The 15,681-nt window shown below is 43.6% G+C and overlaps 5 protein-coding genes across 7 annotated transcripts in view; 2 read left to right on the top strand and 3 right to left on the bottom strand.

The window, feature by feature from the left end:
- LOC121597164 overlaps positions 1–15,681 on the top strand; it is a 30,698-nt gene that overhangs the window by 4,467 nt on the left and 10,550 nt on the right. For all 3 annotated transcript variants that reach the window (XM_041922741.1, XM_041922740.1, XM_041922742.1), the window contains exons 3-4: positions 11,518–11,622; positions 11,759–12,131. In XM_041922741.1, the coding sequence (XP_041778675.1) occupies positions 11,518–11,622; positions 11,759–12,131 (478 nt within the window). The remainder of the gene's footprint in view (positions 1–11,517; positions 11,623–11,758; positions 12,132–15,681) is intronic.
- On the bottom strand, positions 326–1,229 carry LOC121597169. Its single transcript, XM_041922748.1, has one exon. The coding sequence runs from the start codon at positions 1,177–1,179 to the stop codon at positions 424–426; it is 756 nt and encodes a 251-aa protein (XP_041778682.1). The 5' UTR covers positions 1,180–1,229; the 3' UTR covers positions 326–423.
- Positions 1,863–3,073, bottom strand: LOC121597171. Its single transcript, XM_041922750.1, has 2 exons — positions 2,631–3,073; positions 1,863–2,561 (listed from the first exon to the last, which is right to left on the bottom strand). The coding sequence occupies exons 1-2, from the start codon at positions 2,676–2,678 to the stop codon at positions 1,935–1,937; spliced, it is 675 nt and encodes a 224-aa protein (XP_041778684.1). The 5' UTR covers positions 2,679–3,073; the 3' UTR covers positions 1,863–1,934.
- Positions 3,903–5,120, bottom strand: LOC121597166. The gene is made up of 2 exons (XM_041922743.1): positions 4,927–5,120; positions 3,903–4,852 (listed from the first exon to the last, which is right to left on the bottom strand). The coding sequence occupies exons 1-2, from the start codon at positions 4,972–4,974 to the stop codon at positions 3,965–3,967; spliced, it is 936 nt and encodes a 311-aa protein (XP_041778677.1). The 5' UTR covers positions 4,975–5,120; the 3' UTR covers positions 3,903–3,964.
- On the top strand, positions 9,729–10,805 carry LOC121597168. Its single transcript, XM_041922747.1, has 2 exons — positions 9,729–9,844; positions 9,920–10,805. Exons 1-2 carry the CDS (start codon positions 9,812–9,814, stop codon positions 10,706–10,708), a joined length of 822 nt encoding a protein of 273 aa, XP_041778681.1. The 5' UTR covers positions 9,729–9,811; the 3' UTR covers positions 10,709–10,805.

The raw sequence follows: 15,681 nt of genomic DNA, 5'->3' as shown, positions 1-15,681 counted from the left end.
TTTGCACTGAACTGACTCTCTGTGAATTAATCTTTTTCTAGTTCGAATTAAAATGTATTACTTTCAAGAAAAGTAATTACTTGTGATTGGTATAAATTGGTTAAATGTAGTTGCATTTTATGCATTCATTCCACAGGGTTCCTTTAAAATTGATATAAAATTCCATTTTTTCCTATGTAGTGGTGTGTTTTAGGAGTTTTGTGTGTAAATGCGAGTGGTATGCTCATCATTTCAGCGTTATGTAAGAAAAGAACTTTTTGGCACTCCGATTGCATGCATTAAACGAACTACTCTTAACGCAATATAAATAGAATACAATCGATACTTGGTTTGACTCAACAGACAATGAGCAGATATTTATTTATTCGTAATCAACTTAAGATATATATAAACTTATATATTCTTTAGCTACTGGCTATCCGCTTACTGACTTGTGCACAAATTGCCCATTCCTTTGCCAATCTCGCATGTCAGTGCTGCGCCACATATCATCGTCAGCTGCAACTCACACATGTTTAATCCCTGACCCAGCAAAGCGTATGCATTTTCCATACATATGCCGTAAGCATCCTGGATTCCCACCATATCCTGGGTCACCTGGTCGATCATGAACTGCACCTCGACGTCCGTGATCAGGCTGCTACTATTACGCAGTACTTCCATTTTCTCGTTCAATCGCGCAAGGATTGGCTGTGGGCTGTGGAAGACATTCTCGCCCCGGAACACGTCTAGCAGGCGTAGCAGCGACAATTGCTGTTCGTAATCGCCCAGATATGAGTAGTACTCTTCCAGCTTGGTTTTGATCGCATCATCCGCAGCATTGATGCAGTTGGTAAATGACACACCGGCTAGGTTGACGGTCATCTCACTACTCATACGGACGAAGCCCATACACACCTGGTCTGCTTTACGTTGCGCTCCAATTTGCTGCAGGATGTATTCCTCGCGCCCAATTACCTGCTGTACGTATTGCTCCTTTTTGCCGATAATGGTTAAATGAAGCTCAGCCAGCTGGTTGGTCGCGTTGGCTTTGATCGCATTGATGATGATTTGCGCTTTCTGTATAGAAGGTTTGTACAATGGAGCGATCTCCTTAAACGTCTGGATGACCTTTTCCGTGTCCGGGCGACCGGCGGCAGCGATACCAGCAATGGCCAGTAGCACGATGATGCTCTTCATGGTTTAATTTTAGGCACAGTATGAATAACACACTAAATGAGCAGACTGGATAAGAGATGATCTTTTATATGGGTTCAACACACATGAACAGTAAAACGAGGGTCTGTGTGTACATAAGATTAATATTTGGGCGTATTTAACTGTGTTTATTGTTTATTTTAGTCACAGTATGAGCTGCTACAAAAGAGGGGAAATAAATTCGTACGGAAGCATTTATCTTCTTTCTGAAAATGTCTGGTTTTGTTTTGTTTGAGTCGCGGTATCATTTATGGGAAAACACATGAGGTGGTGCGTATAACAAACCATTCAGAAGCATGTGTCCGAAAGTATTTCATTAATGTATATTTGTCATATTTCATTTTTGTTGTTGCCGTGTTTCAGGGTCTTAGATAACGACCCCCAAAAAACATACTGTTATATATCTATCCTTCTCAACGCATTTCAAAGAGGTATAAATGAAGCTTTTGAATACAGTATATTGTGATAACATGCTTCAATTATCGAGCTTATCGTGGGTGAAAATATGAATTTCACGAAGTACAGTACATATATCCATATTCGCTTAGATACATTTTAGATATTTTTGTCATTTAAAATTTATCATTTTATTTATTCGCAATATTTTTCATTTTGTATTATACACCATACTTCGCTACACATACTTTCCAGTTAATCCTTGTGGCTGGATTTTTACAATAATTTATTACATTCGAAGAACCAAGCAGTGATAAAAGTTTAAAAAAAAACTTCACACCTTACTCCAGCTTTTTCGCACACACATGCTTGTACTGCTTCGAAGTGCCTTCGAGCGAAGTATCCAGTGTGGCCCGTGCCACCTTCATGCACTCTGAAAACTGTTCTTTCACCTCACCCAGCTCACTGCGAATTTCCTGCAACGATTCCGCAGTCAACGTCGGCAGCTTGAACGTGGCACGCATTCGCTCCTGCAGCTTGCCCCGAATACGTTCCATGTCCACAAAGATGTTCTCACCCCGGAAAGCGTTAAGCATGTTGGCCTGATCGTACTGTTCGCGCGATACCACACCATTCGTTACATCGTACAGCTTTTCAAAAAACGCATCATCGACACGGCTCAGGCAGGACGCATACGATACACCAGCTAGATTCAGCATTAGTGCCGTCTTCTGGCGGATAAAGTCTACACAGTTCGGACCACTTGCCTGCGCTTCCGCGGTGGACAGTTCCTGCAGAATCGACGACTCCCCATTTATGGACGAGCGGACGTACTCTTCTTCGGCCAGCAATAGCTGTGACTGGACGAGCGATACAAAGTCCTCATCAGAACCAAGCATGCGACCCTTCTTGACGCGCTTTAACTGGTTGAACAGATTGATCGTGTCTGCCCGATCAGCAACGGTGGCCTACGATAAGAAGAGGGAACATACCTCACATTTCATCAGCTGTTTTAGAAGTGAAGTGGTTCTACTCACCAATATGGCTACCGACAACAAGGCTGCTAGAAGAAGCAGTCCCTTCATTTTGTCTTGCAGTTTTACACCCTCAGCCGAATGTTTGTTTCAGCTGGTCTGCCTTCTTCCAGTGGCAATAAGTGAATGAACCGACAGGGGACTACGTTCAGTTGTTTTATATCGCCGTGACGCGGGGCTACCTGTTTTTTATTATCTCAAAAGTCAAGTTCAAGTGATCAACAGCTCCCCTTATCTCTGGGGCAAGCTGATGGTATCGTGAGGTACTTTAAGGTAGAATTAATGATAAGCTGCACAGTGATAGATCTCGACGAAATAACGATAATTGAATCGGAAGTTTCGGAAAAAGTTAAGAAATTTTATTCCGTACTTGAAGAAGGGTATTTTTCCCAACTGCACAAACAATTTCCTAGTGGTGTAACCCAAATCATCGCTTACTATGACCAACAAAACACCAAACAAGTATGCAAAGTTGATCGATAAAGCGGAAGACAACGTTCAATCATCGAATTGAATGTATCAATCATGGTGTGGCGTGATGCACGGTTGAGGTTGTTGCAAGTAGAGGTCATATATATTTTTAAATCGAGCGCATATCATTACGATGCACTTTTAGTCGGAATGCATGATGTCATAGAAAACTTATGTTAACACACGCTTCTTTTTATACCACATAAACATACATCAATAGTAAACAATAGTTTTAAGCGCAATACTTAACATTTATAGATGTTAGTTAAACCTTTATTATGATTGATTATTCTACAATGTTTGCTCTTTTCGTTCAGCAGCTTTAAAAATCGAACAATTAAAACCTTTGTTATTGTTGCGAAAGCACTTGCCACGTGCTATATCGTTGCGTATCGTTAAAAGACGTTTCGTTACGTACAATGTTACAGTCTCGACATACTTATTGATAGAGTATTACTACTGCTCCACTCTATTATTTGTTATCAATACGGATATTATTTGGTATTTCATAACGGATGTGTCCATATCCGGTATTTGGTATTTCACAAGGGATGTCACAAAGAACTGTCAAATTTGGAAAACCGCTTATCTCCGAATCCGCGTATAAGAGGTACCGTGTATCTCGGGGATCGCCTGTATATTTAAATGATGGAATGGCTTAAGGATCTCTACGATATTCGAATCTCATCCTATCAGAGGTTCGATTCGATTCTCAAAAAGTCACCGAGAACCAAACTTCTAATGGTTTTGAAGGCAGATCGAAGCGCGTTATGGTTGTTTGGGTAATAAAAATCAAAGAAAGAATTTAGACTGAACAACACAATTCTTTACTTTTATTGGTCAATTTCGATGAACATTGGTTCCCCTTACAATGCATTTCTATAAACTACACCTGGAGTAGGTGGTTCCGGTTCAGCCACTTCAGTGGGAGGCACTTCCGTTTCGGTTGGAATTTCGGGCGCTGGTTCCGAGGCCGGTTCGGTAGATTCTGTCTCTTCCGTTGCTTCCGTTTGCTCGGTTTGCTCCGTTTGTTCCGTTTGCTCAGTTTCCTCCGTTGGTTCCGAGGTAGAAGCAGCCGGCAGTAACGATCCGAGACAGATTTGTTGCAGTTGCGTAAGCACCGTGCCAAGTGTGGTCTGTAGCAGCTGGTCGTTCATCGTCAGGCAACTGGTGTAAGCCGCCCGCACCTCACCCAGCCGACCCTCGAACGCTTCAACCAGAAGGGCCAGCTCCTCGGTCAGTTCGGTCGGAGCCTGCTGCAGCGAGGACAGCTTCTCCACCAACCGATCGACAATGGTTTGCGGGTTTACGAACACGTTCTGGCCACGGAACACATCGTACACGCTCAGATTCACGAATGATGTTTCGTTCACTTGTAGCTCAGCGTACACGCGCGTGATTTCTGATGCAAGCGAAGCATCAACGTTGTTCAGGCAGTTGGTGAAGGATACACCGGCAAGATTCATGTTCACGTCGACGCTTTGGCGCAAAAACCCGAGACAACTGGTATCGATGTTGATGCTCTGTCCGTTCACCTGTCGCAAAACGTTCGCTTCTGTCTTGATGGCGGTTTGCATGAACGATTCTTTGCGCGATGCAATGTCTATGTTGAACTTGAAGATCACTTCTGAGCTGTTGAGTTTCGCTCCGGCCACTGCCTGGACGACGACATCGCGCAGCTGCTTGTAAGCGGGATGGAGGTCGCGTAGCGCATCGATGACTCTAAGAGATGTTTCACGTTGTGCTAACGAAACCTGTACCGAGGAGCAAAAAAACGTTTAACGATTTGTATCGAGTTCGTTCAGAAGCGGAATGAAGAAAAACTTACACTGAGAACGCCCATGAATAAGGCAACCGTAAAGGTGAAGGCTTTCATTCTGAAATTTGTATAGTGATGCCTTGTGGTCGATCGCTAGCGTAACGAGTTGCTATTACACCTCCTGCCTGGCTGGTTCTGTTGGTCGAGTTCAGAAAGCTTCGAAGTTTTTATACCAACTTGGAATTAGTTTTCAAGTACTTCATCATCCTCTACTATCGCGTGCGTTTGGCGTATAGTAGCCCTTCGAGTACTGTCCACGCGCGATGGCCACCGTACTAGTGTACGCAAGCCTCATTGCCTTCCTACCTTTTCTTTGCCACACACTGACGTGGAATTCTAATCAACTGTCACACGCCCCGAAATCGTCGAAATGCCGTAAGGTTTTGCAGACACGGGAAGAAGTTTTCCCTCGGACTGAGAAGATAACTCTGTTATCGAATTGCTATAGTTAGGCGATAAGGATGACGTAGGAAAAAAAGGAATTGCACTTTTGCATAATTAGAAGTTAAGTGGCGCATGATTGATGCTCCATCGGGTCTGGGCGAAAGCATATGGCCAGAAAATCGATAGCAAGGTGTCGACACGCGAAAGTGTCACATATCACGATAACCGATCGCATCGAATCTAACTCGGTCAGATTAGATCACTGCCTATCAAAAGACTGCTTTAGAAACCTTTATGGCAGTGTTTGATCGGCACGAGAGATGTCATCTTCCTGTTAACAAACACTCTTCATCCAATTGAAAACGGGGATGTACTAAATCAGAGAGCGCCACTTTACTGCCACCTTAATCTTGTATGTCTGTTCAATCGGTGCTTTTTAATTCTAATCTATAAATGACTCTCTCTAATCGGTGTAAGTAGGATGTGGAGTGGGCTCACGTTACAAGTCGTCGTTCCGGAGTAATAAGATTTGTTGCCATTCAGTGCCGAAAGTAGCGCGCAATCGTGGAATCCCGGCACTACGAAACAATCATATCACAGTCAAGAGTGTACGATATGTTTTATCGTATTTGCTCAATCGATTGTTGCGGAAAAAGTTTTAGTGCAGCCGAGTGTTGTTTGGTGCTTTGGTGTGGTACGTTGTTCAGTTGCCGCATGTGCAGTTTGAAGTGGCTGCGGAGTCGAACCTGATGCGTGTGTCTGCGAAGCGTAGGAATCCTAGAACGTACGGCTTCTTAATCGACGTGCCATGTTCTTGATTCTGATTGTTTCCGTGATGAATGTTGATATATTGTTTCTGTTCTGTATGACCAAACTATTACATTTCATAACTAAAATGTTGCTCAAAGCGATATGTATTGGTAATATATCTAGAATATACGGTATGAAATATATTTACGTTAAAAAACACTTATTTTTTCTCAAAAATCAACATTTCCCAATTGATTGAAATTTAATTCGCATAGACTTTTCTTTTCATCAATTATCTCGAGCTTCAACGCTCATCCTCAATGTTGGATTCATACTCTACGCCCCTAACAAACAAACGTAAACTAGAAAAACAATCATCCCAACGACTCAACACCACCACCGCAAACCACAACTTTGCTTCATGATACCCCTCACTCATCCAGACAATTTTCTCCGGCTGTGACTGAAAGTTGACTCAAGCTGCTCAAACAAACTCCAAGAAGAAGCACCTCAAATGACACCACTGCGGGTACTGGTGTGTCGGGTTTGGGTCAGTTTTTTGTACATAGATTTTCCTTCCTTCTGCCTTGGTTATTTCTACGTGTTTTCCGGCCTCTTTTTGCCGTGCAAGAATTTCGGTTCATGGTGCAAACTTTCCCAATTTCACAGCAATGTGCTTGTCGGGCTCTCCGCGTTCATCGTTGCTGCGATACGTCGGCATCAGTCGTTGGGACTTTGTGGCGCTCCGGTTCCACGTTTCACGGATGGCGGAGCTGGTCAGCACACAAACGGTACATGCTGAGAAGTACAGAAGACGAAGTAATTTACAATGACCCAGAATTCAAAAGTCTGCGACACCGTCAAACTATCCACGGTGCAGAAGAGGACGTAGCAGGATTGAGACCTTGTGGAATGCAAGTACGAGTTCAGATGAAAGACAGCATTGTTTTGGCTTTATTCTGCAACATGTTATTAAACCATGTAAAACCTGGTGCTGGAATAAGTGTGCATAGTAAGCTATCTTATTTTGTTACTTTTTTTTCTTAAGTACAAAGCGACATTTGATTGTTTGACAAAGCGCAATTCAAATATATAAACTGTTTGACATGCTCTTATATTTATAGCATGAATAAGAAACAAACATTTTCCTGGAATTTCCTGGAACCTCGACTACGCGGTTTCGTCTGACTGATAAGCTCAACCTCCCTCACTTAGATCTGCTATCAAACCGCAAAAACTCACCACGGCCGAGAACGGTACAGACTTTAAGATCCCTCCGATTGTGAATCACGACGACGGCCAGCCTAGTTCCGGTGATTTACTCAATTGGCTACCTTATCGCTTATCGCGACACTTGCCGCGGTGTTAGAGTAAAGCCACCACCATTGCGTGGAGCAGTCCTCCCACTGCACTTACGTTCCAATATCCTTGCAATCGTACATGATTTCAAAACAATACACAAGGGAGATCTGAGCTAATTGCAACTGACACACACAAAGATGGTGGAGGTGTTATTGAACTGAAGCCGGAGTGTGTGAATCAACTAGACCTTCCTCAAGATTGCACGTGTCAAATTGCAAATCCCGCATGACAGCAAGGAGCGATACGCAAGTACAAATTGACCCAGAAACCAAGCCCACCTGTCCGATCTGCGTCTGATGAATTGATAAGTCTGCCATCCTGATAAGGCGTTGCATCTGAATACAACTGATTGCATTGATTGAATATTGCACAAAGAAATTCAATTCCATGTGAATTGAATAATGCACGATAGGCCAACTGAGATGCCCGATATTTGACTATAAAATGAACTGTAGCCGATGAACGCATTATAATCCAAGTAGACATCATCGAACGCTCACCATAACGCTTTATCAGTTTCCTAGCGCACAAATTCTCCCCAGTTCAAAATGTCGGTAAAGGCAGTGTTTGTTTTGCTAGTTCCGTTGTTCGGATTGGCTCTAGGCCAGCGAGAACCTTCGCTCGAAGTGATGAGCGCGCTGAAGGAGCTGCAACCGCGCTACCGAGAAATTCAGGACTATGCCATCAACCAGCTGACAGAGGCACGGCTGAACAGCTCCCAGGTTATCTTCAACTTCCATACCGATGTCCTTACCTCAAAAGATCAGTACGTTCGCAACACGATCGAAGAGGAGCTGGGTGTGTTGATGATTCTTGATCGGCAGCCGGAAACAGTGGATCGAACGTGTCTCGGATTTGTGCGCAGCAGCGTCGATATGAACGTGAACCTGGTTGGCGTTTCGTACACTAACTGTATCGTACGGGTGGACGATTCGTTGGCTGGTATTGTGTCGGAGTTTTACAAGACGATTCAGCAGGACGAATCACAGTATACGGGCAGTGGACTGTTTGGGGTGTTTCGAGGAGAGAACATTTTCCACGCCCCGGCAGAGCTGATGAAAAAGTTGTCCGAAAAGTTGGAGGAACTTCGCGAAAATCCGACCTTTATCGCCACCGAGCTGTTCGATATGATAGTCGAGTTCGAGCAGGAGCTAAAGGAGGTAAAGACGGGCTACGACGAATGTCTGGATGGTGGTATGCAGCTGCTCCGAAGTGTGCTGGAGATTGCCCGCACTCAGGTTGCTCAGGTGTGCCTGGGCCAGCTAGAGGAACCTATTCCCACGACGACAGTGGCTGCGTAGATAGAGAGAGCTTTAAGGAGCAGCGAAATTTGATTCCCTGTATCATTCAATTTTATACTAACCAACAGGCAGCTGTCATAAATAAAAGGAAAATGCTTTGAAGTCTTCTACAAATAGGTGATGCTTGTAACAAATGTAACACACATAAATAGGCTTCCAGAAAAAAATGGAGATCCATCATGTGAAGCGAAACAAAGTTTACAAAAGTTCCATTTGATCTTTTTTTGCTGTTTTTGCCTTCAGCCGTTAGCAGCTGAAACTTTCCACGCTTTCAAGGTGGATTCCCGCTGGACCTAAAACCACACCGGATTTGAACCCATCTACTTGCGAAAAAGTCTACCATACCTGCGTTCTTTACACCTTTCGCACCTTGTTGGAAATTTGCCGAAGGTCGACATATGCAGGCGCACACATGTTGGCGCATAATTCAAAAATTGTGATTGATTGATTTTTAAAATTGGGCGTGAGTGTGTAGCTTCCCTTGATAGAAGAAAGCAAGCTATCTGGAATATATTGTAAAATTGAGTTTGGTCTGTGGCCTCACTGAGTGAATTATTGTTTTCGTTCCATTTATCTTTAGCAATAGCGCCAAAACAGTCCATTTTCAGAGAACCCTGGAGACGGGTTCCAGACATTGCAATAAAGATGTCGCAACATTGCCGTCCAAATATCAGGAATTGTTTTGCAAACCTCATACTCTCACTCTGGCAAACGTTGTAATCCGCGACTTCCTGCCCTTGGATTAGCAGACATCCGTGACCAGACCTCCAGTGAGGGCAGAGCATGTACGAGCATGACCGTGTGCAATTCTAAATAATCCGTGTATCGAAAGCTGTAACATCGTGGTGTTGCGACTGCAAAACACCTTTCGCGACTGATTTTTGTTTTATCAGTCAATAAAAATCTAAAATGCAAAGATTAAACCCAAATCGATAAGCGCACGATAATTCGTAAACGATAAAGTTGTTGATTTGGATGCCGAATCTCGAAACCTACGGCACCGTATAAAGAGCCTGTTTCACTAGACTGAGGAAGTTATTCACAGATATCCATTCCTAGAAGCAACAAGTTGTTGACGAGATTTTAAAACATTCAAAATGAAGCTTCTTTTGGTGGTGCTTTTTGCAAGCGTAAGTACTTTGAGTGGCAAGAAATTGAGTTAAAGTTTAGTTTTGTAACATTTTTCCAAACATGATGCTGTGCAGGTTGCTTGGGCCCAGCGTCCACTAACGGTGGCTGTGATCGATAAGATGTACCAAGTGTACCCGATGTACCGTCAAATCCAGGACTATGTGATCAACCAGGTAGCGGATGCACGTATGGCGAGCTCTGCTCGAATCGACGAATTCCACAGAGACATCATTATGATCAAGAGTAACTACCTCGCGACCTCCATCAGGCAGGAGCAGGATTTGATAACACAGATCAATGGCCAACCGCTTTCCGTCAATCAGCAGTGTCTGAGCTTCCTTCGCCAGAGTGCTGAGGTTAACATGAACCTGGCCGGTGTGTCCTACAGTACCTGTATTACCAACGCCGGTGATTCCCTCGTAACAACCGTAAAAGCTTTCTACGAGCTGCTGGACACGGACGAGGCGCGTTACGTCGGTGTTGGACTGTTTGAGGAGTTCCGCGATGAGAATGTGTTTTTCGATCCTCAGCGCATCATCTCGAAGCTGGAGAACCGCGTGTTCCGGCTAGAAGATTACCCAACGCACATCGGTAGCGAAGTGCTTGATGCTGTCGCTGGGCTCTCCAACATGCTGGAGAACATTCGCCTGAACTACATCAACTGCATGACGTTGGGCGAGCAGATGTTGAGGTCCGCGCTGCAGCTGGGATTGCTACAGCTTGAACAGACTTGCAATGGCAATTTGATTCCGGTTGCAGAGGAAGCCCCAGTACCACCTAACGTGGGTGCTACACCTGAACCCACAGAGGTACCCACAGAGGAACCCACACCCGAGCCGGAGACACCTGCACCAGAACACTAAGTTCTTTCCACGAGAGAATTATAAAATGGAACACAGTTATAGCTTTTATAATATTGGTGCGTCATTGGTAATAAAATATGGCTGTTCGAATAATCGATATATTTATTACTACTTTTAAAATGTGGTAATGTGTAATTTTCCCCATTTAACCGCAACCAATCATTCTTCAGAATTGCTGCTGATATGGTCGAATGCGATAATAAAATACCTTCGAAGATAACACGGTGTTATCTACTCTTATTATCAATGAATAAAACGAATAGCTTTCCCTACAAGCTTTACAACGACGTCATGGATTTAACGATACCGCATTAAGCCCTCCAAAATTAGACCACAAAGATGGAATTATCTATGTTCTAGAGGATAAAATTAACTTCATAAAAAACAATACAACGATGCAAACACCTTTCGCTACAAGCTGCCCTTGCAGAGCTTGGTTTCGCTACGATGTTTTGACGACGTGCCGTTTTTGTTGGCTCTGACCTTGCCTCTTGATCCTGGGATAAAATATTACATTAAATATGCATTGGCCCTGCAGCATCTACAACGGTAGCTATCCCGCCTTTAATGAGCTGCAACCTGAAGCTCAAATCTGTGCTTTTTACTAAAACAGAAAGCGGGTATTTGGAATTGAATTGAGATTTTTATACCAAAGTCTTGTAATACTTGTTTGGTTTCTATTTTACTAAATTCACAATCCAATTCCAATTCACATCAGTTAGCATGATTTTGTCGATAATGAATGAGTTAAAGTCTCCATGGAACTGAAGTATCCTCTCTTCCTTCTTATACTCTGAACTGCATTGCAGGCCATCGGGAAGTTACGGCTTCCCCGGGACTGAACCGGTTGACTACGGACGATGCTATGTACGGCGACGACCGGGCCGGTCCATCGAACCCTCAGAAACGTGGAGGTAGGCGAAGATTTAAATGATGATTGTCTAGCGAAACTTCATTGCAAGTGTAACTCACCTGCCGGCGCTCGGTTTGCTTCCTGTGCAATTCAAACTGATTTCCATTCGTCTCTCTCCCGCTTCTTTCTCTTTCCAGTGAACCCGCTGCTCTATCGGGAGGCCGAACTTCGGAACGACTTTTCCGGTAATTCGATTCCCCAGAATGGAGTGTGGGAAGATGTGGACGTACCGCTGCCGGGGATGGCGTATCCGTTGGAACTGTTCGATGCACCCATCGAGCCGGGTCCTTTCGACCGGTTTAACCAGCAACAGCAGCAACAGCGGACGTACGACGTACTGCAGAACCTGCTGAGCCGTCAACCTTCGCCGTACAATCCTCTGTTCATCGGCAGACCAGTGTCCGGTGGGTACCCGGTGAGAATGCACGGCCCTGGCGGTGCCTACGGTACGGAACGGAAGAAGCGTACTTTGGCAACTGGGCCGGCGAAATCGTATTCCCATCAGATGCGGTAAGTGCAGGTGGTAGTATTTATCTTGCGGAGAGAAAGTTTTAAACGAATTTTTAACAATAGTTCGAATTGGCTGTGGGTTTGCCTCGTACTTGCAAGATGGTTTGTTGCTCGAGTTAAGTGATACCGCTTGCCGAATGAATGGCTTACTTTAGTGGTGGAACATTGGCTTCATATAATTAATTGCTTCCGTTTCGAGTTTTGGTTGAATTGTAAATAATGATTTGATACATTTCGGAATGAATTTATTTTATTTCTTTAAATTAAGGCATAACTATCCTTCTTCATATAACTTACTAACATATAACTTCTTCATAAATAACTTGCTGATTTGTTAGAAAAACAGATACACTAAATTACTGCATATTTGCCACTACCCAACATAGCTTCATTTAGGTGGAAAGATTCATCTCCCATGGCTGATAAAAATAGTCATTTAACCAATCGTTAGCTTCAACCTCAAGAAAATAGCTCTTACAGTTTCCTTTTCCACGTCTCTTAACCAATTTTTTTCGCATTAAAGAAAGCTAAGCATCTTGTTTTGCATAAAGTGACCGTTTTCCTACAGTCACTTGAATTGAGTTAAATTGATTTTATGCGATATTCTTCCAATCTTTAATGTCGTTCAAAGACAATGCCAAGAGAATTATGGCTCGCATCGTGATGTAACATTTTCTATAAAGTCAGTAATCGATGTTGCTGTACAACCATCCTGGATTGGTCTTGCTTGTCTTTGCTTGTCCTTAGCATTAGCCTCAATCAGTAGCAAAACAAACCTCGACCACTGGGACATCGTAAGGACAAATGGTACACAGACGCCCTCGTGCGGTACGGCATCGTTTGTCAATAAATTGTACGGTGCGTTTGCTTTCTCGAGGGAGGTGATGCTCGGTAGTGAAAGAGGCATATCGGAAACAAACATAGAAGAAACTGTGCAAAAATCGCCAAACACAATGCTCGAGTGGCATCGTTGTACCCTTCGATTTCATTACAAGTTCCTTAAGTCACAACTCGATGGCGTACACTAGCTTTTTCCTGGACTGAAATACTTTTTTTTGCTGAAACTATTCTTCTCAATTTTATGATAATTTAATCGTACTACACGTATGTAAGCTATGCATCTAAACTACCAATTTAAAGCTTTATTGATTCAATGCGTTTTGCTCAATGATTTTCCGCACAATCAGATTTGCGTGTGTAATCGTCCGACGTGTTATTTTCGGGAGAGCCCCCCTCCGAGCAGGCGGCATTAGGTCACCAAAGGACGGCGATACTCAAAATACTCTTTTTCTTTGCCACCCTGTGTCATACTGTATTCAATTGACGTCAATCATTTCACCACCTAGTTGCGGGCTGAAATTGTATTCTTTTTGTTGCTTTCGTTCGTTCGTAGCTTTCCAAGAGCAAAATATGTCAAACGTCCTTTCGAACAAATGTGACCGAACAGATCGCACTCACCGCTGTCCTTGTTGACTGACCCCTGAGCTGACACTGTTGCTAGCTCGTCGAAAGTTTTCGGTTTATTTTTTTATTTCATACGCCCCATTGAACAAAATTCTTTAGAAGAGTCTGATTTATGCTGGATTGAAAAAGGAAAGGGAAACATATTATCTCCCCCCTCATATGCCCTGCCCCACATTTCGTCAATGATATGCAGAGCTGTAAGATGGGGGATGGCCCCATGATGGCAAAATATGGGATGCAGATCGCATTAATATTAATAATCTTCCGAGCAGCGCACAGTAGGTGATAAGTGTGCTGCCCTTATCGCTGTATATGGTGTGGTGGTGCAGTGCGAGACGAAAATAAGAAAACACTATGTTTACTGATTCCCATCTCATCCGATGGGAGGGAGACAAAACATATGAAAAATGTTATGAAATTCAAAAACTCTACTCCAGCGGTGTACTAAGAAACCAATTTGAAGCCAACCTCTCGTTTCGACACGATACAAACATCCGGACGTTGATTTATACCGTGAAACATCATTAGCAAGTAGTGACGCTGCTTTCGCCACGTGGAAGCGATAGTTGATAGTTATTTTATTTGTCTTCTGTCCTATCCTTAAAGCTTATGGAGCCAACCGAACCGAACGCGGCGGATAAGTGATGCAAATTGATGCAAATAATCGGCATCTGAAAACAGAGCGAGGCGCCGATTTGTTGATGCCCCAGCGCAATTGTTTAGAATCAATCAATGCAAACGAGCGCGTGTCAAGCGTGTGTCATGAATGCAAAATTGTTATTGCTGTAATTTAAGCTGTCGACAGCGTGTTGCTTTCATCAGCAAAGCATTCAGAGTGAGGGAGCTGCAGCATAAGTTGTTTAAAGAAGATAATATTCGTTTCGATGCGATATCACTGTCATCAAGCTGATGAGTAAGCATTTGGTACCAATTACCAAAAAAAAACGACTGTCCAAAAGTATGTTAAAGTGTCTCCATAGCTTTGTGTTTGTGTATGCGCGTTTGTGTGTGTGTGTGTGTGTGTGTGTGTGTGTGTGTGTGTGTGAATTTGTTGCAAATCCAAGATTTAAAAGTCCAGCATTCCTTATCCATCGTGCGAACGAACCCGACGCTCGAAATAAACGATAACTGCCACTCGAAAACTTGAGCTTCCTCTTTTTCCTCCTTTTGGGGCCATTCAACTGAAGTAAGGTTGAACTTACCGCACTCACTACAGCAGAGTCAGAGAGAGGACGAAAGAGACATAGATAGATAGAGAGAGACAGAGAGATTGCGAAAGCGTGACGGATTTTAAATATTGCTCCTAAATGCGAAACGAATTGTGTCGGAGGGCAGGAAAGGTTCCATAAAATCGAATTCTTGTCATCGGTAGCTTGTAGCCGCTTGCGATGCTGTGGCTTTCCTACACACTCATACGCACACACGTATGTATGGTAGGCTGCAGCAAGTAAAGAGGCTTTACGGATGCTTCGTTTTTCGAAGGGAGCAATGTTTGGATGGCAGCGGTACCAGCAATTCTTCCTCTATCGCTTCATCGCTTGAGAACCATTTTGATAAGCAACAGGAACCTTCTCGCGCACATGCTGGTAAGCTGGAGGGGGAATGGGAGAAGAGACGCAAATGCCTGACGTACATTTTGCATTCCGATCGCATTCCACAGTGGCAGCCATATGGTACGGTAGCAATAGCCTGGCATTGGTAGAAGAATTTAAAGACTTCGAGTAAATCGATCCCAAAAACGTCCGATTTTACTACATGTCGGTGGTTGTGTATGTTTTTTCGCCTCTTCTCTTCTTCTTCCTGTTGATATTGTTTGATCCTGAACGGATCTGTTATCTGCCCTACCTGCCACCCCTTCCCCTTACCTCATGATTTATCCATACAAGCTTTAAGCTTCGTCTCCAGGTGCAACTTATCCTTATACGCAAGGATTTTAGCGAACATGTTTCGTCAGTATCAAGCATCACCGTAGGCATCAAATCTGAAAAACACAAACCTTGTGCTCAAAAACTTTCCTCGAGGGTATTGAAGATTTTGGGGAGCATTTCACTGGTGCAAAGCTTTGTATGACCGTCAAACGCACCGA

Source organism: Anopheles merus, chromosome 3R, assembly GCF_017562075.2.
Source record: "Anopheles merus strain MAF chromosome 3R, AmerM5.1, whole genome shotgun sequence".
Lineage (NCBI taxonomy): Eukaryota > Metazoa > Arthropoda > Insecta > Diptera > Culicidae > Anopheles > Anopheles merus.
This window is presented reverse-complemented; position numbering and strand designations above follow the sequence as displayed.

Coding starts and splice junctions, on each gene's coding strand:
- LOC121597171 (XM_041922750.1), bottom strand. CDS start 2,678: ATGAAGGGACTGCTTCTTCTAGCAGCCTTGTTGTCGGTAGCCATATTG. Junction 2,562..2,630: donor TGTTGTCGGTAGCCATATTG/GTGAGTAGAACC, acceptor TTCTTATCGTAG/GCCACCGTTGCTGATCGGGC.
- LOC121597169 (XM_041922748.1), bottom strand. CDS start 1,179: ATGAAGAGCATCATCGTGCTACTGGCCATTGCTGGTATCGCTGCCGCC.
- LOC121597168 (XM_041922747.1), top strand. CDS start 9,812: ATGAAGCTTCTTTTGGTGGTGCTTTTTGCAAGC. Junction 9,845..9,919: donor TGGTGGTGCTTTTTGCAAGC/GTAAGTACTTTG, acceptor GATGCTGTGCAG/GTTGCTTGGGCCCAGCGTCC.
- LOC121597166 (XM_041922743.1), bottom strand. CDS start 4,974: ATGAAAGCCTTCACCTTTACGGTTGCCTTATTCATGGGCGTTCTCAGT. Junction 4,853..4,926: donor TATTCATGGGCGTTCTCAGT/GTAAGTTTTTCT, acceptor TCCTCGGTACAG/GTTTCGTTAGCACAACGTGA.